The sequence below is a fragment of the Schistocerca piceifrons genome, chromosome 5 (assembly GCF_021461385.2).
Source record: "Schistocerca piceifrons isolate TAMUIC-IGC-003096 chromosome 5, iqSchPice1.1, whole genome shotgun sequence".
NCBI classification, from domain to species: Eukaryota; Metazoa; Arthropoda; class Insecta; order Orthoptera; family Acrididae; genus Schistocerca; species Schistocerca piceifrons.
This window is the reverse complement of record NC_060142.1, coordinates 112,731,602-112,748,539: the sequence shown is the minus strand read 5'-3', so window position 1 is coordinate 112,748,539 and position 16,938 is coordinate 112,731,602. Positions and strand designations below refer to the sequence as shown.

The window sequence follows — 16,938 nt, the reverse complement described above, 5'->3', positions numbered from 1 at the left end:
TTCCGGCGGGCGTCTGTGCTGCATGGACGTTTACGGCTGTGAGAATGTTCACGTGACCACTGATACCAGCATCGTTGCACAGCACGTCCAGCATGTGTGGCAAGTCTCTGCAAGTATAAGGGGCGTTCAAAAAGAAACGAGCCGGAGTCTCGAAAGCGTAAACTGGTGACAAGAGGGTAATATCGTGGCGTGTGTAACGAGGTGTGGTTCCGACCAGAGCTTGGTAGTTCACAGCCCGTCGCTAGAGGGCACACGTGCACGTCACGTGACTACACAGAGCTAGCAGCAGCATGCATCAATCGTCCAACGCTGCCAGCCGCACTGCGAACTATTGTGTGTCACTGTTTAAAGGCACAAAACGCGTGGGTGTTTTCAGCTCGTTACTAAATGCAAATAAGTAGGAGGCCGAGTTGATAGGAGCTGAAGGAGTCCAGGTTGCAATAACATGCGGTACGGCACACTGTTAGAGAGAAGGATTATTATTCAAGAAACGCATAGTACAATGACATTACTTATCTTCAGTAGTTTGTAGGACTGCAGCTGCGGCTATGAACTGACAATCTCGTAACATGGAATACCATGAACTAATACAACATATTCTCAGGGACTGAGCCTGATGGGGCCCTCCTCAGAGAATCAATGCAAACATTACAGAACTGGCTGAGGGCTGATTATGAAAGTGCGTCTGCCTAGGTTGAAATCTAGCTAAGAAGTGAACGAGGCGCACTCCAGTTCCGTCGAGCTGCACAGCCCGCTAGAGTGCTCTGTGCTCGGCAGACGACGGGCTGCCAACCTTCTGTTGGCGCGGCGTTGTAGCAGTATCTGTGGCAATGATACTACACGAACAGTGACATGGAGGCGTCAAAAGATGAGCAAAGACGTGTTGCTCGTTTTCTACAGCGGAAGGAGTAGGAGGAAAGGACATTCATCGACGAAAATCACAACTTTACGGCGAACATTGCATGTCCCTTGCAAGGGTTAAGACGTTACACAAGCGCTTCAGGGAACGACGGGTGTCGTTAGCCGGTGATGTACGGTCTGGAGCACCACACTGCATTACCGATGACATCGTCCAGCTGGCGTATGCACTCATTACCCAGGACCGCCGAGTGACAAGTGAAGGCCATAGCCATAGCGGATTGAGCGTCGGAAGTGTTCACACCATCATGAAGGAACGACTACACATGCGCGAAGTGTGTAGCCAGTGAGTGGCCCTCAGTCTTCAACCACACCAGGATGCATGTTGAATGGTCCACTGTCTTGCTCATCTGCAGCAGTACCCTCGGGAAGGGAATACGTCCCCAGCACGAGTGGTGGCTGGAGATGAGTCATGGTGTCACCACTTCGAACCAAAACCAAAACGACAAAGTCTCCAGTGGAAGCATCCAGTGTCACCACCACCAAAAGGAAAGTGCAGGAAAGGTTATGCTGATGTTCTTTGTTGGCCACGATGCCCCCCTCTGATTCACTTCCTGCAACACGGGACAACAGTGAATGCCCAGTGTTGCAAACCTTGACTACCCTCACCAAACGATCAAATCAAAACGACCAGGCAATCTCACCCAGGGGTCATTCTGCTCCACGACAATGCAGAGCCTCATACGGACAACACATCGCGACACTACCGCAGAAATTCAAATGGGAGGTTCTCGGCCACCCTCCATACAGTCCCGACCTCTCTCCCTGTGATTACGCGATTTTTGGTCCCCCTGAAAAGGCTCTGAGGGGCAAACGATTCACCTCGGACGACGATGTCCAGCTGTACGTGAGGAACTGGTTAACATCGCAGCCCCGGGAATTTTATGAGACAACTATTCGCCGCCTTGTGTTACAGTGGGACAAATATCTTAACAGCCGGGGTCAATACTTGTAACATACAGGTACTGGTTTCTGTAATTATGCCTCCGGCTCGTTTCTTACTAAATGCCCCATTGTGCCACACATGGCCACAACTTGACCCATTTCAAATGTTCAAATGTGTGTGAAATCTTATGGGACTTAACTGCTAAGGTCATCAGTCAAATGGCTCTGAGAACTATGGGACTTAACATCTGTGGTCATCAGTCCCCTAGAACTTAGAACTACTTAAACCTAACTAACCTAAGGACATCACACACATCCATGCCCGAGGCAGGATTCGGACCTGCGACCGTAGCGATCACGCGGTTCCAGACTGAAGGGCCTAGAACCGCACGGCCACACCGGCCGGCTGGTTATCAGTCCCTAAGCTTACAAACTACTTAACCTAAATTATCCTAAGGACGAACACACACACGCATTCCCGAGGGAGTACTCGAACCTCCGCCGGAACCAGCCGTACAGTCCATGACTGCAGCGCCCGAGACCGCTCGGCTAATCCCGCGCGGCCTGACCCATTTCAGACTCGCTCAGTTGGCTCTAGGAAGCAGGAATGTGTCTCTGTAGCATGGTTATTTACTTGCTTCGCTCGTTTGCACCACACTGAGCCTCTTGGCTGTGAGGTTTTTCTATTAAAGGGTAGACACTATTTGCTGACGGACGACCTTGACACCATTATCAGTACATCTGCTAGCCCCCAGGTGGCATGTGCCGCCATCGAATCAAAATCAACGTCGCCTTACCAGGTGAGCTAACTTTTCTTCCGGCACTATACATATGTTGAAAAATAACGTACATGTAGAACAACAATGTTTATTTATTTATTTATTTATTTTTTTTTGCAAATACGAAAGGTGATTATTTTTAGGATATCTTAGGCCCCCGTGTTGTCAAACAGAAATCGTAGCGGAGTGCTGGAGGATGGATTGGCGCTGAGGCAGCGGCGGCTCCCGGGCTGAGGGCAGCAGAGCCCCCGCCATTAGGCTGGTGAGGCTCCGCAGGCTGGGGCGCCGACGCGACGCGACGCGGCAATCACACACACGGACTGTCGCCACGCCACTCAGCGCTAACAGGCAGCCGTCTAGCGTGAGCTGCAGCGGCAACAGCGGCAGCAGCAGCCACTGCACCAGCCTCCAGTGACGCCGACGTCAACAGGATGCTTAATCTGCTGGCATTTACATCGAGAGAACAAGTAGAGAATCCGTAAAAACGAAATAGTGTAAACAATGTTTTTTGTTATGTACAAGATTTTTCAGAAGTGATGGTCAATATTCAGGGATATGACAGGGATGACCTTCCGAAATAAAAAAGTCAAGTAAACATGGGCTCTAAAACGCATGCCTTAAAAGTTAGTTCATTAGAAGAGTTGTTTTTCAAAGTAGTGAAGATGGACAAGTGCTCATAGCTCTTAAGGTATGCATTTTAGAGCACATGTTTATTCGACATTTTTACTTGTTTCGGTCCATACTACCAGTTCCCAAAATATGGAAAGCAAAGATCCTGCGGTAGAAGAGGTTTGTTTCACAGAATCGACGAACAAGAATTACTCATAGCTCTTAAGGCATGCGTTTTAAAGCCCATGTTTACTGGACTTTTTTTGCTTCGAACGATCATTTCTGTCATATCCCTGAATACTGACCATCACTTCTGAAACATCCCATACATAGTGCCGGAGTGGGGTAGCAGGGGGAGGGGGGGGGGGGGAGGAGAGAGGAATTCGCAACTCCAACAAGGAGTTGTATTACGCAAACGAAAGTTGGCAGGCGTGTTTCTACATCTACATGCAGTCTATCAAAATTTCGTAATAAGTCGCACAAGAGTTGTGCTAGTAGCGACACTATGAGGATGCAAATCAGGTTTGCTTTAAATACATGATGATGATGATGATGATGATGATGATGTTTGGTTTGTGGGGCGCTCAACTGCGCTGTTATCAGCGCCCGTACAAATTCCGAACCTTTGCTCAGCTCAATCTCGCCACTTTCATGATGATGATGAAATGATGAGGAGAACACAAACACCCAGTCATCTCGAGGCAGGTGAAAATCCTTGATTCCGCCAGGAATCGAACCAGGAACCCCGCGCTCGGGAAGTGAGAACGCGATCGCGAGACCACGAGCTGCGAACTTACATACACGCGTTAGTTACCTTTAAGATTGGACGTGGAACGTTGAAGTTGTTCAACAATCCCTTCGAGGCAACAAAGACGCTAGTATCAACACCTCACTGAGTTTGAACGAGGTCGTGTAAGCTGGCTGTTCCTTCTGCGATACTACAGAAAGACTTGGCAGGAATATAGCCACTGTATATTATTGCTGGCAACGGTGCTTACGAGATTGTGCGATTCGAAGAAAACCCGCCTCTGAACGGCCGCGTGGCACTACTGAAAGGAAAACCCGTCGTGTTCGGCGTGTGGCTATGGCACATGGTACTGCATCTGCATAGCAATTTTGCAGCAGTTGGTACCGCAGTGGCACAACCAACTTTCACATATCGGTTACTTCGAGCACAGCTCCGAACCAGACGCCCTGTAGTGCACATTCCACTTACACCAAACCACCACCTGTGGCGGGTTCTGTGGGGTCAAGCGAGAGCTCATTGGAGGGTCTGTTGTGTTTTCTGATGAAAGCTGGTTTTGCGTCGCTGCCAGTCATGGCCTTGTGTTTGCTAGAAGGAGGCCAGTTGAGGGCAAGCAACCAAACAGTCTGTGTGCTAGACACACTGGACCTGCACCTGGAGTTATGGTGTGAAGTGTGATTTCGTACGGGAGCAGGAGCATTCTCGTGGTTATCCCTCGCATCCTGACTGCCGAGCAGTAAGTCTGGTGCTTATACCTGTTGTACTACTGTTCCTGAATAGCATTACAGGGGTATTTTCCAAAAGGATAACGCTCGCCCACATACCACTGTTGTAACCCAACATACTCTCAAGAATGGCGATATGTTGCCTTGGCCTGTCACCAGGTCTGTCTCCAGTCGAGCACATAGGGGATATCATGCCACGGCGACTCCAGTGTCATACACGAACAGCATCAGCTGTCCCTCTATTGGTCGACCAAGTGCAACACGCACGTAACTCCATCCCACAAACTGCTAACCGCTACCCGTACAACACAATGCACACACGTTTGCATGCTTGCATTCAACATTATCTCCGCTACGCAGTTGTTAATGTACCAGTATTTCACATTTTCAATGATTTATCTCGTGCTTACATTAACCTGTGATCTTGCAGTATTATCACTTGACCATGTTACATAAACAAATTATTCCCGAAACTTCCTTACTCTAAATTAATTGATGTTTGGTATTGCGATTTTTTCGTCAGTGTGTTTCAGCCTGCCATAGAAATGATATCACTATGGGCTTTGACTTATTACCAAGTCATCGTCGGATAACCTAACTACCTTGTATAGTAACTCGTCCGGAAAAGTGGTTCAAATGGCTCTGAGCACTATGGGACTTAACTTCTGAGGTCATCAGGCCCCTAGAACTTAGAACTACTTAAACCTAACTAACCTAAGGACATCACACGCATCCATGCCCGAGGCAGGATACGAACCTGCGACCGTAGCGGTCACGCGGTTCTAGACTGTAGCGCCTAGAAGCGCTTGGCCACCCCGGCCGGCTCGTCCGGAAAAGCCCTGGAGAATCTAGGTGGAAAACTGACAGAATTAGCCTCAACAAATGAAACAAGAACACAAAGATGTTCGAGAATTCTCGAAACGATTTCCTCATATCATGCAAACTCGCTGAAGGAGAAGAAATTCAAAATTGTACCCTTCGTGGAACGAAATTTGAAGATGGTCTCTTCCTTGTGAAGACTGCTAAACTGTGGTTCAAAAGCGTTGGTCCTAACTAGCTGAAACTGTCTTTTCGTAGTAAACCCACGTCTCTACTTAAAACTTCCATTGATGACTGAATTAATGAATGACAAAGTAGTAGAAAAATTTCAGCATAGATCCTAAAACTATGTGCTTTTTTTCCTTTTTTTTTCAAAGTGGGTAACCGCTAAGAGCCAGCAGGTGGCATCACTAGCAGTGAAGGATTTTTAAAGCTTTTTGGGGAAAGCGGAAAACAGTACAATCGTTTTTGTAATGGAAAAACAGAGCGATTTAGCTGACGTCCATAAGGGTATGATCATTGCCTTTCTGGTCAAGCGTTGAGACAGTTCAGAAACTGTTGATTTAGTAAACTGTATGCATATCGCCGTGGTTAAAGTATAGCGTCCATGGCAAAATGGCGCTGTCCACAAACGGTGCTGAGGCAACTGTGGTGTACTATGGACTCCAGATGATAAGTGTGAACGATGGCCACAGAGGTGTGTACGGGCAAACAGACCTGCAACTGTTGAGCAACTGACCACCCAGATGAACCGAGGGGCTCTGATCTCACAGATCAGCCAAGGGGCTCTGACTGCCCAGATGAACCAAGGGGCTCTGACTGCCTAGATGAACCAAGGGGCTCTGAGCACCCAGATGAACTGAGGGGCTCTGAATAACCAGATGAACCAAGGGACACTGACTGCCCAGATGAACCAAGGGGCTCTGACTGCCCAGATGAACCAAGGGGCTCTGACTGCCCATATGAACTGAGGGGCTCTGACCGCCCAGATGAATCAAGGGGCTCTGACTACCTAGATAAACCAAGGGGCTCTGACTGCCCATATGAACTGAGGGGCTCTGACCGCCCAGATGAATCAAGGGGCTCTGACTGCCTAGATAAACCAAGGGGCTCTGACTGCCCAGATGAACAAAGGTGTTCTGACCACGGATGAACCAAGGAGCTACCAACAGTGTCTCCTAAACACCCATTCAGCGAACATTCCTGCACATGGGCCTCCTGAGCAGGTGCCTGGTTCATGTATCCATGCTGACTCCTCTCCATCTGCAACGAAGCCTAGAATTTAAACGTCCATACCGGAACTGGACGTACACTGAGTGGAGACAGCTGGCCTTTTCAGATACTCCATCGTACAGTTGCCCATTGGTGTGTACGGCCCTGTAAAAATCGTCGGAAGGGTCCAGACGGAGCAGAGAATGTTACAGTCTGGGTAATGTTTTCGTGGTGTTCGTTGGGTGATCTCGTCATTCTGGAAGCCACAGTGTATCAGAAAACGTGTGGATCTATCCCTGGGACCATGTCCATCCCTAAATGCAGTGGTCGGCATGATGGCATCTACCAGCAGCACAGTGCAACGTGTCACACAGTTCGCAGTATACGTGCATGTTTCGAAGAGCGCTAGGATGAGATCACCATGCTCCCTTAGCCACCAAACTCCCCGCATTTAAACCCAATCGTGAATCTGTGGGACCACCTCGATCGGGCTGTTCGCGCCATGGATCATGGATCCTCAACCGAGAAACTTAGCGTAGCTGGCCACGGCACTGAAGTCGGCATGGCTACACACCCCTGTCGGTACCTTCTAGAACCTCATTGACTATCTTCCTGGGCGTCTTATCGCTGTCTGCGCTGCAAAATGTGATTTTTCAGACTTGTGACTGGTGCTCACGTTAACGTAACTGGACAGGGTCCTTCAGACACATTGCCTGTGTTATACAGTTATAATAAAGACACATCAATTAAAAGGAAAAAGTCTACTAATACTTGCAGAACTTTCAGCACATATCTGAAAAACTCTCATTAATACGAGATTAAATTTTTATGAGATTGTTGCACAACATTGGATGTGACTAAAATGGAATTTGTAGCATAGATTTTGTTCACAACAAGTCACAAATGCTGGAGTTTGAGATGTTTGCATGAGGAAGAAAGGGAAACATCTCGCCAGACAATCACATCGAGGTGAGACTCCAGTGTAGTAGCAGGATGGACCCAACTCAGCACGCACCTGTTATTTGGTATTGGGTCAGGACGATCATTCAAAATAGATGAAACCGGTGACAGTTTATGAACCAACAGCAGTTGTAGGTTGCAGCTTCCGAGAAATGTCATGAAATAAGCATCAGTAAGCAGAGTAGAATGAATTTAGAAAGGGGTTTTTAGCATAGGTAGAAAGTGTTAAGAAATAGCAAGGAGAGTTGATACAAATAATTCAACCAGTGATTCAAATATTTATAGTTCACCACTGACATATGAGGACATGCCTAGAACAAAGTTTGCAGGATGTTAGGGAGACCGTCACTGCTACTGTGAATGGGAGACACTGTGATATTAGGCCTCATGTTATTCACTGCATAAGCAATGACTGTCAGAGTTACTGATGTAAGCCAAACGCCATCATGCAGCCAACATCCACTACCCAGGAATGCGGCCAACTTAACGTGTGCACCACCACGGTTCTGACTGCATGAACTCGCGAGCCATGTACTGCCTGGTAGTAAAACGCTCTGCAGCGCTTGCAATGCCTACTAATGTTAAATTTCGGCTTAGTGTGATAACACTCATGAAAATGACACACAGTTGTTGATACAGTGTTCATATAATTGCATTCTTTTCAATTTTAGTATGTGATAGACAAATTTTCACTATTTCCAATAAATTATGTCAAGAGCAATTGCACTCAGTCTGTGATAGAAAATTAGATACATTTTGTGGAAATAGAAGCAGATATATATACACTGGGAAAGTAAAAACGTCATATTTCTACTGACTTTACAAAAGTATATGGTTCGATCTACAGTCCAGGTCACCATACTTCATTAATGGTATGTTGGTAACAAAGTGACATATTTAATAGAACACTGTCTAACAGATACTACATTTAAAGTAAAACATCGTAATAGTTTGAAATAAGGAGACAGCCAGGAAGACTTATGTACCCTTCACAGTGCCTTGGAATAAAGTATCTGGGAAGTGAAAAAGTCATCACAAAACTCTTGAATAAATTGCAAGAAAAGAAAGAATGAAAATCAAATGTCTTGGTTTGGCAGATAGCATGATGAACTTTGTCGAAGACATTCACGTAATTGGAAATACTGACAATATTTGAAATATAAAAATACCTACCTCCAAAACGAACTATATGACCAACATTTTGGATGTTGTGAAATCACTAGGTATTCACTTTTGGAGGATCAAAGAAACTGCAAAATTAAATTATATTTGAAAAATTGTTCAAATAAGTAAATTACATATAGAAGTAAGAGATCATAAATCATAAGATTCAGACAGGGTGTCAACCATTTAATAACATATACAAAAAAGTCCATCTCCATAAAAGCTAAAATCAGGAACTATATCAGTATATCAAACCATCGAGATAAATGCATTTCCTCACGCGAAACAAGAGCAACAGAGAGCATATAGAGAAAAGGGAAAAAACTTCGAAACTTTCTGGAGCCGAAAACAGATGAAAACTGAAAAGATATACGAAGGAACAACAAAGACTCTTTAGGAAACTCTGCAAACATTCAGACGCAATTCGCAAAAAACATGCCACTTTCTCTGGCCATGTGAAAACAAAAAAAAAAAAAAACCAAATGAATTAAAAGAAGTTTTCCAGCGCTTCAACTACAAAAGGGACAATAATAACTGACTCACTCAAAAACATCTTCAATATTTCTGAAGCAAACATCCATAAAAGATGTTTCATCAAAACGTAATTTCATATTGGAGGGTTTTAAAGAGAAACTGAAAGGCAAGCGTAGAGGATTCTTCACTAAGGAACAGAGGAAAAAGAAGTGTGAAAGAATGAAGAAATGTTGGGAACAAACAGAAAAGGAAGACCTTCAGATAATAAATCTGAAGTAATGGAAAGAGGGCTGTATACGTGGAAGAGACCTGGTAACACTGGAAGCTCTCAAATAGATTACACAATAGTAAATCAGAGATTATCAAACCAGACATCAAAATGATCAAGCTTTTCAGAGGTAGATAAGTTATGATCGTAATTTATTGGATATGAACTGCACTTTAAAACTGAAGATATTGGAAAAAGGTAATAAATTAAGTGGATGATTCTGCTTAAATAGAAAGGACCAGAGGTTGATGAGAGTTTCAAAGAGAACAGGGGACCAAGGGAACGGAATGCAACTGAAGCCGAAAAGGTAGCTTTGTGAGATGAAGCAGTGAAGGCAGCAAGTACCAGTAGGCAAAAGGCAAGGCACGTGAGAAATCTTTCTTTAACACAAGAAATATTGAATTTGGTTAGTGAAAGCAGAAAAAATGAAGAGGCGGAAAAAGAAGCAGCCAAAAGGGAATACAGCGTCTAAAAAATGAGATTGAAAGAAAGTGCAAAATATCAAAAGCACGATCCTCTAGAAGAGGAATGCAAATCTGTAGAAGCGTAGGTAACTATAGGAAAGATCGATGCCGCCTCTGGGAAAAGTAAAGACCCGTTAGAAAAAAGAGAAGCACCTGTATGAATATTGGTTTAGATAGCAAGTATATACTAAGGAAAGCAGGGAAGACCGGAAGGTGGAGAGAATATACAGAAGGACTATAGAAGAAGAGCGAGCTTTAAGACAGTGTTATAGGAAGAGGAGAAATAGATGAGGTTGAGATGCGTGTAGAATTTGGCCCAGCATTGAGTGATGTAACCTGCAATGAGGCCTCTGGAGACATCCTCTCAGAATAATTGAGATCCTTTGGAGAGCCAGTCATGACAAAATTATTCCTGCAGGCATGCAAGGTAGGTGTGAAAGGCGAAATACCCTCAGACTCTATTATGAATGTAATAAATCGATTTTAAGACAAAGCAGATGAGACATGCATGAATATCACAAAAACCACCAGTTTGAGAAATCATACTTGCAATTAAAAACACGAATTATTTACAAAAGAATGGAACAACTTGTAGAAGCTGATATCGGGGAAGATCGGTTTGCGTTCTGGAGAAATGGTAGATTTGTAGCTTTAGAGAAAGCTTTTAACAATGTTGACTGGCATTCACTCTTCGAAATTCTAAGGGTAAAAGGATAAAATGCAGCGAGCAAACGTTCTCTGCAACTTGTACAAATATCAGACTTCAGCTATAAAAGTCGAACGATATGAAATGAAAGCAGTACTTGAGAAGGCAATGCGAGAGGCCGGTAGTCTACTCCCAGTGTTATTAAATCTCTACGTTAAACTGTGAAGGAAACCAAGGAGAAAGTTAGAAAGGGAATTAAAGTTCAGAGAGAAGAAATTGAAGCTTTGTAATTTTCCGATTGCAACGTAATTCATTCAGAGACGGGAATGGTAATTCGAAAGTCTTTTCAGTGAAACGAACACACAAATTACTTAAAAGCGACTATCAGTTTCTATGTTAGGTTATAAATTCTGAAGGTATTTGCGTGAGATATAGCCATGTATTGGAAGTGAAATTTCGGCAGGAAACTGTTCAAACAAGAAGCTTTTGAAATGCAGTGATATAGGAGAATACTGAAGATTATGTGGGTAGATAGGACAACTAATGAGGAGGTAGTGAATCGAATTGCGGAGGAAAGAAATTTATGACACTACTTAGGGAAGGGATCAACTGACAGGGCACATCTTGAGGCATCAAAGAATGATCAGTTTGGTAATGGAAGACATTATGGGGAGGTAAAAATAGTACAGAGAGACCAAGACTTGAGTGTAGTAAGCAGGTTCAAATGGGTGGATGTCGCAGTTGTTGTGATGGATTCGATGTGATTTGAACAGGACAGAGCAACATGGAGATGTGCATCAAACAGGTCACTGGAATGAAGGTCATAACAACAAGTAACTGTTGTGCGTGTTTTATAGTTGGCCAGTTTCTACGTAGTCAAATAATAGTACTCTTCGTCCGAATGAGCCTCACAAATTCCAACAGTAATGACCGACCGCTGTGTCGTCTTTAGCCGATAGACGTCGCTGGATGCGGATATGGAAGGACATGTGATCAGCACACCGCTCTCCTGGCCGTATGTCAGTTTTCGTTACCAGAGCCGCTACTTCTCAGCTAAGTAGTTCCCGAATTGCCCTCACAGAGTGCAAACCGCTCGCCAACAGCGCACTGCAGACCCAGACGGTCACTCATCCAACTGTTAGCCAAGCCCGAAAGCGCTTGACTTCGGTCATCGAAAGGGAGCCAGTGCTACTACTGCTGGAAGGCCGTTGGCATAAGGTCAGATAATAACATTGTATTGTATTGTATGTTAACTGGGGAGCTAGAAACGACAGAGAGGCTCCGTCCCCGCCGCAGCGACAGCGATCCACAACCCAACGATGACTACCGAAGTCCACTTCGCCCCTCTGCCGCTACACATCGAACCCAGGTTTATTGTGCGGTTCGGCTCCCGGTGGACCCCGCAGGGAACGTCTCATACCAGACGAGTGTAACGCCTATGTTTGCGTTGTGGAGTAATGCAGAACTTGTTTGCGCAGCAATCGGCGACATAGTGTAGCTGAGGCGGAATAAGGGAACCAGCCCGCATTCGCAGAGGCAGATGGAAAACCGCCTAAAAACCATCCACAGACTGGACTGGCAGGCTCACTGGACCTCGACACAAGTCCGTCGGGCGGAATCTGCTGAGGGCCAGGCGCTCTTTCCCACTCCGTAAATCCCTGCGTTAGACCGCTCAGCTAACCGAGCGGGCGATAATAATACTTACATACTTTAAGCACATTCCAACTGGCGGTGTATGTAACCGTTTTCTTTGTATACTGATAGCAAAATCTGCAATAGAATGGAATGCTTATTGTTAGTAATAGTTACTAATGTAAACCAATGAAACCGGCAATACTTCGTAACTACTAAATACGAGGGTTGTCCGTAAAATAAGACTCCGAATGACCTGCAGTCGCGAGAACGCTGTTACGTGGGGTCCGCCAACACTGGCGTGTAGGTAGGTTCTCCCTCTTCATTTTCCCGCTCCGGAGAGCCGTCTGCGACGCTCAGTATTGGCTTGGCAACCGTTAGAGATGGGGCTCCCACTCGCGTCTCACGGCAGGTGCGAATTACGATCTGTCATTTGTTTTTTGTGCCACAAAAAGACTGCACCGCTGGACATTCACTCCCGACTGTGTGGAATATACGAAGAAAGATTTATGAGCGTACAACATTTGGGCAAATGATGCAGAGAATTCAAAGACGGACGTACAGACGATTTCAGATTAAATGATTGCGAATGTTGAAGTAGCAATGACACAGGTTCGATGGATGTCGGTTCGGGAGCTCTGTGCGATGATCCCTGATGTCAGCAATACCAGCACAAAATTCTGAGAGAACATTTAGTGTATTCCAAAGTTTGTGCAAGGTGGGTCCCGAGAATGCTTACGGAAGACCAGAAGAGGAAACATGTGTCAGCGGCCCACGAATTTCTTCTGGCCTACACAACTAATGACTAGGAATTCTCACATTCTATTGCCACTGGGGACGAGACATCGGTCCACTACACAACACCAGAAACGAAACAACAATCCTGTCAGTGGAAATATCCAAGTGTTGCCGAAGCCATGGAAGTTTAAACAAACACTGCCTGCCAGCAAAGGGAAGGCGAGAACGTTTTGGGATAGGAAGGAGTAATTTTTGTGTGAATTCCTGCCTGTGGGTACAACAGTCAATGCCGACCGATACTGTGAAACGTAGAAGAACCTTCGCCGCGGTATCCAAAACAAGAGAAGAGGCGTGCCCCAGAAGGGAGTGCGTTTCCATCAGGACAACGCTCGTCTGAACATCACCCGTGTTACAAACAACCTCACAAAAAAAATTTGGATAGCATACTGTCACATACCCGCCATAAAGCACAGGAATAGCCCCAACTGACTTCCATGTCCTCCCTGAATTGAAGAAACACCTGGGTGGGATGCATTCACGACCGGAGAGAAGCTGAAAGAAGAGGTTTTGAGCGTGGAAGCTTAGAAGAGGAAAAGTATTATGCTGTGTTTGGGAATTTAAGATTAGATCACGACTGTGCGCTAGATATCAGTCGACTCCCAGGGCTTTCAGCAAACTGAGTGTTTGGCCTTCGTTCTCTAAGTGAAGGACATGCGGCTGTGGCTAGTAGTTGTGGCCCTCACTCAGTACATGTTCAGCAAGTGTGCAGTCAGAATTCTGCGACCTCCAGCTGCGTTCGTGTTCAGCCAGCCCAGTTGCTAAGTATCTGCGTGACTGACGACTACAAAATTTTGTCTTGTAGTAGCTACTGGAAATAAGACGGGCTGTGGTGTTCTTGACATAGTACGAAATTCTGTAGCTGTAGGATGTCCTTGCTACAATCTGAAATATCTCTGTTATATATGGGATTGTGCACTACTTCCTGCAGTCGGTGGAAGGTACAACACCCTCATTGGCATTGTAGCGAGAAGGAAGTACTTCTCTGGGCGGTATCACTAACCTGATGTCTTGCTGCTTCGGTAAGTACCTCGTAGCACAGTAGTAGCGCTCAGTCGCCAGGTTCCATGTAGGTGGTGATCCTGCTGAATTGGAGTGTTTAGGGATGCCAGTTGTTAACTGTCAACGTTTGTACTACAATTATTTTAATACAGAAATTGCTTTGTCACACACGTCACAGAATCAGCATTTGCTATGGTGTCACAGCCACACACCACACTTGCTAGATGGTAGCCTTTAAATCGGCCGCGGTCCGTTAGTATACGTCGGACCCGTGTGTCACCACTACCAGTGATTGCAGACCGAGGGCCGCCACACGGCAGGTCAAGTCTAGACTCCCTAGCACTCGCCCCAGTTGTACAGCCGACTTTGCTAGCGATGGTTCACTGTCTACATACGTTCTCATTTGCAGAGACGACAGTTTAGCATAGCCTTCAGCTACGTCATTTGCCACGACCTAGCAAGGCGCCATATTCAGTTACTATAATGTGAACAGATAATATTGTGAATCATGTACCGTCAAGAGCGACGTTAATCATTAATGGATTAAAGTTAAGTATCAAACTAATTACGTCCGCTTTCTGCATTCTAATTCCTTGTTATGTTCCAGACCTCACGTCAGTATAGTTCTTCCCTCCTCACGCCAGCCTGCGTGAGCTAAAAGGCGTGCATTTCGGCCTCCTCTCGTAACACGGTGTTGGCTCTGCTGCCAACACAACATTTGCTATATGCCAGCTCTGGATTACGCCATTATATTCGACCCTTTACACGCATTAATCCCGTTTTCTGACATTACTTAATGATAGACCCAGCCCACGATACGTGGCGTTCTTATAATTAATAACTTCACTTTATATCTTGTTTAACATCTGAAATATGCACTCGCGACCGTTCTTTTAGAGCCACCCCGGTTACTCGACCGTGCGTTTTGCTTGGCTCCTCGCGACTGAATCTCTCTATCTTCCCGAAGGATAAGAGAGTCCACCCCACCTTTCTCCCTCAGCCAATAAGGACCCAACTTTCAGCCAATGGGCGTTTAGATCGCTGCTGCTGGGCGGATCTGACGTCACGTTTGTGGACATTGTGACGTAAGTTTGTCTCGGAACACTGTCTCAGATTGTAAGATCCTACTCCCAAATAGTCGGATCTTGTCCCTACTAAGGTTGGATAACATTGCTTCCTATGATTTCATCACTAATGCTCGTTGCTGACGCTTACTTGTTAAATGTACATGTAGCCTGGCTGCTACTGAGCATTCCCGATCGCACAAATATGCGTAATACTTGGCTTAAACACGTGAAGGGAATGCACATATGCATTACAAATGAGCAGCAGTTGGGGCATATTGGAGAATATAATCTTCAGTTTTTGTCTCCTATGCAAGATGTTAGTAAGCACAGAATTATAGTCTCTGTTTGAGGCAATACACTTCATTGTATCTAACTCTGCTTTGAAATATTTTTTGATTTGGGAACAGATACCAGACGGTACACCACTGACTGGAAAGTTGAATGTTTGTCTGTTACTGGGTGTTGTACCCAAGAAGATATTGCCGTGTTTGTGACGTCACACGCTCGTCATTTCGCCGGCCCTTAAAGATGTTCCACAAAGGCTCAGGACACTAGCACACGAACAATCAACGAGCTGCACCTTTTGCAAGCCGCTAGTTCCCAGTCGTCATGCAACAACAATCTACGATGTCTCAAAGTCACTTAAATCAGTGGATTTCACATCATCGATTAGTATGACAGGTAGAGCTTACCACCTTTTGCCACGCAGTGCATTTTGAGCGATCCAGATTTCTCGCTGTTTCCGATCGCTGGCTGGGAAGGATTCGACTTCTTGGGGGTGTGCAGAGGAAGCAGCGCGGCCGGCTGTTTGTAGCCAATCGATAGCGCAGGCAGTGATAAGCCGCCGGTCTCTCTTTATAGAGCAGCCCCGTCATTAGCCGACATAACGACGTTGGGTGGCGGTCATAAACGGCGGCAGCAAACAGAGCCCAGGGCCGAGCGAGCTGCTGTCTGCTGTCGGACGATCTTGTCTGCTGCGCCACTTTAAACCTGCGTCAGGGGCGCTGAGGATCATAACGCCAGCGAACGCGTGCAGGGCACTCTCTGCCGCCTAGCATAAAATACCATTTAACTGACAATTTTTTTAATTTTCTGGTAAAATTTATAGAAGGGATTTTGAGCTACGAGTAAGGTCGTTATCACCACAGATTTCAGTTCTGTTACTCAAAAACGTATAGATATACAAAAATGTATAGTATATACAGGATGGTCCATTGATCGTGATCGGGCCAAATATCTCACGAAAAAAGCATCAAACGAAAAATCTACAAAGAACTTGTTTAGCTTGAAGGGGCAAACCAGATGGCGCTATGGTTGGCCCGTCAGATGGCGCTGCCATAGGTCAAACGGATATCAACTGCGTTTTTTTGTAAACTAGGAACTCCCATTTTTTATTACATAATCCTGTAGTACGTGAAGAAATACGAATGTTTTAGTTACAACACTTTTTTCTCTTTGTGATAGATGGCGCTGTGATAGTCACAAACATATGGCTCACAATTTTAGACGAACAGTTGGTAACAGGTAGGTTTTTTAAATCAAAATACAAAACGTAGGTACGTTTGAACATTTTATTTCGGTTATTCCAATGTGGTACATGTACCTTCGTGAACTTATCATTTCTGAGAACCCATGCTGTTACAGCGTGATTACCTGCAAATACCACACTAATGCAATAAATGCTCAAAATGATGTCCGTCAACCTCAATGCATTTGGCAATACGTGTAACGACATTCCTCTCAACAGCGAGTAGTTCGCCTTCCGTGATGTTCG

General features: G+C 45.3%; 1 protein-coding gene across 1 annotated transcript in view; it reads left to right on the top strand.

The window, feature by feature from the left end:
- LOC124798775 (flocculation protein FLO11-like) overlaps positions 1–6,633 on the top strand; it is a 46,494-nt gene extending 39,861 nt beyond the window's left edge. Inside the window, exon 2 of the mRNA XM_047262304.1 lies at positions 6,362–6,633. Within this exon, the coding sequence (XP_047118260.1) occupies positions 6,362–6,633 (272 nt within the window). The remainder of the gene's footprint in view (positions 1–6,361) is intronic.
- The last annotated feature ends 10,305 nt before the right edge of the window (positions 6,634–16,938 follow it).